This window comes from Physella acuta, unplaced genomic scaffold (assembly GCF_028476545.2).
Source record: "Physella acuta isolate Inbredline_101_S28 unplaced genomic scaffold, ASM2847654v3 ptg000768l, whole genome shotgun sequence".
Classification (NCBI taxonomy): Eukaryota; Metazoa; Mollusca; class Gastropoda; family Physidae; genus Physella; species Physella acuta.
In genome coordinates, this window is record NW_026732286.1 from 133,207 (window position 1) to 141,158 (window position 7,952).

The 7,952-nt window shown below is 39.8% G+C and overlaps 1 protein-coding gene across 1 annotated transcript in view; it reads right to left on the reverse strand.

The window, feature by feature from the left end:
- Positions 1 to 7,944, reverse strand: part of LOC131950494 (general transcription and DNA repair factor IIH helicase subunit XPD) — a 31,430-nt gene extending 23,486 nt beyond the window's left edge. Inside the window, exons 1-5 of the mRNA XM_059312687.1 lie at positions 7,784 to 7,944; positions 4,965 to 5,064; positions 4,497 to 4,574; positions 4,174 to 4,236; positions 3,883 to 3,996 (exon numbers count right to left, since the gene is read on the reverse strand). Of these exons, the coding sequence (XP_059168670.1) occupies positions 3,883 to 3,996; positions 4,174 to 4,236; positions 4,497 to 4,574; positions 4,965 to 5,064; positions 7,784 to 7,788 (360 nt within the window). The 5' untranslated portion in view covers positions 7,789 to 7,944. The remainder of the gene's footprint in view (positions 1 to 3,882; positions 3,997 to 4,173; positions 4,237 to 4,496; positions 4,575 to 4,964; positions 5,065 to 7,783) is intronic.
- Positions 7,945 to 7,952: the final 8 nt, after the last annotated feature.

The window sequence follows — 7,952 nt, forward strand, 5'->3', positions numbered from 1 at the left end:
TTTCAGGCTTTTAAAACCACATCAAATGAAAAAGATAGCACTTAAAAATAAACTGGTAAATTTTCCCTATCTAGGTCTTCTGGCTTTTAGTGGACAGAATCTGTTGCTACAGTTACTCCTCACACAGAGGGATTAAGCAGTCAGAACAGTACCTGGTCATCTTTACATTTCTCTGACCTGACTAATGTTTGGTTTTCATCAGAGCCGATGGACTAAGTAACATACTAATAAAATCAAGCCCGAAAGCAAAACTTGAGTTTGAGGCTTTAAAGTTAGCATCACAAGCTCCACCAAAATCTCCCACAGTTACACACTGCACCATGCTATTCCCTCACAAACAAATAATACCAGGTTATCCCAGTAATGCACCGTACACAACTATCTCACAACTACACACACCACCAAGCTATCCCACAACTACACACACACACCACCACCAAACTATCTCACAACTTCACACACCACCACCCAGCTATCCCACAACTACACACACCACCAAGCTATCCCACAACTACACACACCACCACCAAGCTATCCCACAACTACACACACCACCAAGCTATCCCACAACTACACACACCACCACCAAGCTATCCCACAACTACACACACACCACCAAGCTATCCCACAACTACACACCACCACCAAGCTATCCCACAACTACACACCACCACCAAGCTATCCCACAACTACACACACACCACCAAGCTATCCCACAACTACACACACACCACCAAGCTATCCCACAACTACACACACACCACCAAGCTATCCCACAACTACACACACACCACCAAGCTATCCCACAACTACACACCACCACCAAGCTATCCCACAACTACACACACACCACCAAGCTATCCCACAACTACACACACACCACCACCAAGCTATCCCACAACTGCACACACCACCACCAAGCTATCCCACAACTACACACACCACCACCAAGCTATCCCACAACTACACACACCACCACCAAGCTATCCCACAACTACACACACCACCAAGCTATCCCACAACTACACACACACCACCAAGCTATCCCACAACTACACACCACCACCAAGCTATCCCACAACTACACACCACCACCAAGCTATCCCACAACTACACACACCACCACCAAGCTATCCCACAACTACACACCACCACCAAGCTATCCCACAACTACACACCACCACCAAGCTATCCCACAACTACACACACACCACCAAGCTATCCCACAACTACACACACACCACCAAGCTATCACACAACTACACACACCACCACCAAGCTATCCCACAACTACACACCACCACCAAGCTATCCCACAACTACACACACCACCACCAAGCTATCCCACAACTACACACACCACCACCAAGCTATCCCACAACTACACACACACCACCAAGCTATCCCACAACTACACACACACCACCAAGCTATCACACAACTACACACACTACAAAGCTATCCCACAACTACACACACACCACCAAGCTATCCCACAACTACACACACACCACCACCAAGCTATCACACAACTACACACACTACAAAGCTATCCCACAACTACACACACACCACCAAGCTATCCCACAACTACACACACCACCACCAAGCTATCCCACAACTACACACCACCACCAAGCTATCACACAACTACACACCACCACCAAGCTATCCCACAACTACACACACACCACCACCAAGCTGTCCCACAACTACACAACACACCACCACCAAGCTATCACACAACTACACACCACCACCAAGCTATCCCACAACTACACACACACCACCACCAAGCTATCCCACAACTACACACCACCACCAAGCTATCACACAACTACACACACCACCAAGCTATCCCACAACTACACACACCACCACCATGCTACCCCACAACTACACACACACACACCACCAAGCTATCACACAACTACACACACCACCAAGCTATCCCACAACTACACACCACCACCAAGCTATCCCACAACTACACACACCACCACCAAGCTATCCCACAACTACACACACCACCACCAAGCTATCACACAACTACACACCACCACCAAGCTATCCCACAACTACACACACACCACCAAGCTATCCCACAACTACACACCACCACCAAGCTATCACACAACTACACACACCACCATGCTACCCCACAACTACACACACACACACCACCAAGCTATCCCACAACTACACACCACCACCAAGCTATCCCACAACTACACACACACCACCAAGCTATCCCACAACTACACACACACCACCACCAAGCTATCCCACAACTACACACACCACCACCAAGCTATCCCACAACTACACACACCACCACCAAGCTATCCCACAACTACACACCACCACCAAGCTATCCCACAACTACACACACACCACCAAGCTATCCCACAACTACACACACACCACCAAGCTATCCCACAACTACACACACCACCACCAAGCTATCCCACAACTACACACACCACCACCAAGCTATCCCACAACTACACACCACCACCAAGCTATCCCACAACTACACACACACCACCAAGCTATCCCACAACTACACACACACCACCAAGCTATCACACAACTACACACCACCACCAAGCTATCCCACAACTACACACACACCACCACCAAGCTATCCCACAACTACACACCACCACCAAGCTATCCCACAACTACACACCACCACCAAGCTATCCCACAACTACACACACACCACCACCAAGCTATCACACAACTACACACCACCACCAAGCTATCCCACAACTACACACACACCACCACCAAGCTATCCCACAACTACACACCACCACCAAGCTATCCCACAACTACACACACACCACCAAGCTATCACACAACTACACACCACCACCAAGCTATCCCACAACTACACACACACCACCACCAAGCTATCCCACAACTACACACCACCACCAAGCTATCCCACAACTACACACACCACCACCAAGCTATCCCACAACTACACACACCACCACCAAGCTATCCCACAACTACACACACCACCACCAAGCTATCCCACAACTACACACACACCACCAAGCTATCCCACAACTGCACACACCACCAAGCTATCACACAACTACACACACACCACCAAGCTATCCCACAACTACACACACCACCACCAAGCTATCCCACAACTACACACACACCACCAAGCTATCCCACAACTACACACACCACCAAGCTATCCCACAACTACACACACACTACAAAGCTACCCCACAACTACACACACTACAAAGCTACCCCACAACTACACACACCACCAAGCTATCCCACAACTACACACATCACCACAAAGCTAACCCACAACTACACACACCACCAAGCTACCCCACAACTACACACACCACAAAGCTACCCCACAACTACACACACTACAAAGCTACCCCACAACTACACACACCACCAAGCTATCCCACAACTACACACATCACCACAAAGCTATCCCACAACTACACACACACCAAGCTATCCCACAACTACACACACACCACCACCAAGCTGTCCCACAACTACACAACACACCACCACCAAGCTGTCCCACAACTACACACACCACCATGCTACCCCACAACTACACACACCACAAAGCTACCCCACAACTACACACCACAAAGCTAATCACAACTACACACCACAAAGCTATCCCACAACTACACACACCACAAAGCTATCCCACAACTACACACACCACCAACCTATCCCACAACTACACACACCACAAAGCTATCCCACAACTACACACACCACCAACCTATCCCACAACTACACACACCACCAGTCTATCCCACAACTACACACACCACCAAGTCATCCCATAGTTTTCCTGATCCAAAAATAACTGACCTCAGGGTGTATACACATATTTTTACGAGAGCTCAGCGCCAGGCCCACAAAGTTGGGAACTTCTCCTGTCTCCTGAATGTAGTAGTCAATCAACCCTCGCATCTCTTCAACAACCTACATATAAAAATACATTCTTTTAATAATTGGAAGGGGAGATGAAAGGATAATTTAATAAATCAACATAAACTCATACCTAGATTAAAGAATTACAATGAATTACTTAATGCAGTGAAACTGTAAGCCATTTATCACAAACAATGAGTAAAACATTTACTTTAATAAAGCACCTACTTTTTCCAACTCAGGGACTGTTCTGGAGCAGTATATCATTTTAGTAACATCAAGAGGTTTTGCCTGGACATTATAAGAAATTAGCAACGTTAATTCAAAATGCAAAGAAAACAATTTTTAAAATTTCAACAGTACTAAATTTAATTCCTGCATAACAACAATAGACAAATTTCCATTGATATATTATATGTACTTTAATGAACATTTCTGTGAGTTTTATTTTATAAATTTTCATGACCAGGATTTTGATACAATAGGAAAATTATTGCAATTTAACTATATACTTATTTATATTTAGATAATCAGAAACAAACAGAACTTACCCTCATATATGCAATAATTAAGGATAGCAGGGATACAGTTTTACCTGTCCCAGATGGCATCTCAAGTACACAATGGCCCTGGAAAAATTTAATGGCATGTATAAATAGTTTTTTTTTTTTTCAGCAGTTATTATTTTGGTTTAATTTTGGTTATTAATTAAATCATAATAAAAATGGGAACATACACATCATCCAATCAGCAGTCTCTAATTCAAATTTATTAAGGCAAAACTGGAGATGGATGTCAATTGTGTCATAGACACGTTTTCTTTTAAATAAGTGTTAATGTAATTTCAAAATATAACATTGTGTTGTGTGTACTAAGGATTTACTATAACCAACAAGTTAGCCCTACTGTCAGAGTTACTGCTGTCTCAGTATTTAACATGTACATTCCTTTTATCTAATAGTGCAAATACAAGTTACATGGCTAGTGAAGCTACAAGTCACATCCATTAAATTGCTTACTTTGGCATCCAATGCTTTTTTAAGTTCCTGCATATACAGGAACTGTTCGGGATAGATGTAATCATAAGGGAAATAAACAAGTAAACCATCCACATTGAGCCTGGCAGAAAAAGAAAGTTTTCATTTATTTATCTGTTTAGCCATATTATTATTTCCATTTGGAACTGTTTCCATTTAATATTTTTAAAACTTGGGAAAATTGGGATGGAAACATGAATAATAGCTGATTAAAATGGACATGCTATTTCACATGATATTAGGCCTAATCTAAGTTATTTTTAAAATGGTAATTGGGAGTTGGATATCTAGATCTATACTTTATTCCCCAATAAAGTGATAAATGATATTTAATGGTGTAGGCCTAGTAGTAAAAATAGTAGTATATTGGATATTCCCAGTCATTGGTCATATGAAATGATAACCAACTGGGGCTCTGCCATAAATTCATAAAACATCAATTAATACATCTAGAATCAAAATATTATTTATTATGTTAGCATAAATTTTTAGTTAATAAATAATTAACAGGAGCCTTAAAAAATATTTTAAATAGACCTAGCCTAATTTAATTGTTAGAAATAATTTGGGTAATCAATCGTTTTAGGTGCATAAAATCGACCAAAGCTAATAATGTGAAAAAAAGTTGCCTCTTTGTTATGGCTTTAATACAAGTATAGTGTGATATATTTGTGTCAAATATAATAGATAAGTGAATAATAAACCAAAAGCAATGGCTAAATATGTCAATAATAGGCCAGAAATTAACTTAAACAGCAGTGTTTGTGAGCATGATTTGCTACATAAATAGCTGCCATCTGTAAATTAGAATGATTTCCCCTGAACCTCTAACTATAATTTTACCAAAAAAAAACCTAAACAAGATTGCTGCTAAAGTAAATGAAAACATCGCTAATATTTTTTTTAGACCTATTCTAGCCGGAAGAAGATGTGCATATTTACTAAATAGTGCTACTGTGGCCTGGTTTTTCTTGTCTTCTAAATGTTTGTTGTTCAGGCCTATGAGTTATCCTGAAGGGATTAACTTAACATGATATAAACTTAAATAGTAGATTTAAACATGCTATTAAAAATATTTTTTTAAAGATGTTATACACTATTTACAGACTATTCTATCCCCCTGACGATCCGCCTAAAGTGCAACCACTCAACAACACAATACAGTTAATTTTGTTAGGCCCCTAAAAGAAAAAGGCTAAAAGAGTAATCTATCGTTATAGGTAAGTAAAATCGCCCGCGACTAGTAATGTGAAAAACAGGTGACTCCTTAAATTTTTATAATTATTTCACATTTTGAGGAGGATTTAAAGTTTTATTTATGTACCTGTTTTTAAACAATTGAATTATAACTTTTCAGGGAATAAATGAAGACTAGCGATGTTTCCAACAGATGCAACCATTTTGAAACATTTTGTAACTTTCAAAACTTAAATTAGGCTTTTTGATGAGAATTACTGAATGATTTTTTTTATTAAAAATGTATCAATAATAGCTAGAACACTAGTAAACTAAGCTAATTTAGCATATTTTAACTTTCTGTGCAAAGTCATTATTACTGAAAAAAATTCCAAAGTCAGGTCAGCCTGTGGCACCCTCCACTGAACTTGACAGAAGGAAAAAAAACTTGACCCGTGACCCTCATTAAAACAGAATTTGCTTTTGTTTTATTTTTTATTTTTAGTAAACATGTGCTTTATCTTACCCAATAATTGATAAAAATTTGAAAATTAATTTTAATTACTGATGTAAAGTGAGATAAACAGCTTAATAAACACGTGTTTTCTTGAGGGGGTGTGACCCGGGTGTGTCACATCGCAATTGGAACTTAATATTTCTGTGTTTTATGACTATATTTGTTTACAATTAGCATGCTATGCTTTTAAAACTGATATAGGGTAAGTATACCAAGTTACAAAATCTGCAATATAACTAATAATTCATACTTTCAGTTTAAAAAATAATAAAAACGATCATCAACAAAGAAAGCGTAAACATTCTATTTTTAGGTGTGACATAAAAAAACAGTCATAAATCTAGCCAAATGATTGGATTCTTGCGCGGCACACATTTTCCCGCGCCTCGTTTTCACCAAACAAGATTATAATAAAATGGCATTATTGGGGGGTGATCGTTTGCCCACGAACACATCTCATAAACCCAAGAAATTATTACCAGTTAATTGTAATGTGTGTTAAATTAATAGTTTAAAGTTTTCAAGTAACATAGGCTGGGTTCCAAGGAATGCGATATTTCAGAGTTATTTGATTTAAAAGACAAGAATACATAGAGCTATTTTCACTTACGCGCCGCTTGCGAGACAAACAAAGAAATTAGGTCAAAAGTACATCTGGGAATTCTTAAATAACAGACTGAAATAGAAACGGATAGTTCTGTTTTCTAAAATTAACGATGGCATCGTAATCAATAGTTTTATCCCTCTACCGTTTAGAGAAAGCGAAACTGGTCGCCATTTTAGTAAGCGCATGAGCCGTGAGATGCCACGAAAATGACAAACCCGGAAGTGTTGAATCGAACGGCCTACTTAAATCCTCCAAAATATATGAAATATTTACTCAAATTTTTCACATCACTAGATTTTACGTACCTAAAACGATAGATTACCGAAATTTGTGTTTCTGGTCTAGGCCGGCCTAAGAAATAAGATTAGTAAAAATAAAAAAGTAAGTAAGAATCTAAATTTAAAATTAAGAACTAAGCTAGCAGCTAAGATTATTTAAGAAGAAGAAGTGGGGCCAGAACAATTCAAAACATTATTTGAATTTTGATTTTAGAAGGCCTACTTCATGATGGTAACAGCAGGCGCAAATATCTACAGTTGCCTTGTTTGTTTCGATCGTGTTTAAATTGTAAGGGTCCGCTAAATCTTTTTTTTAAGTTGTATGTTTCAGCTGTAAATGTTATGAATGAGATTCAGTAGCAAACGTGCTTGTTTACTTTTAGTATGAAACT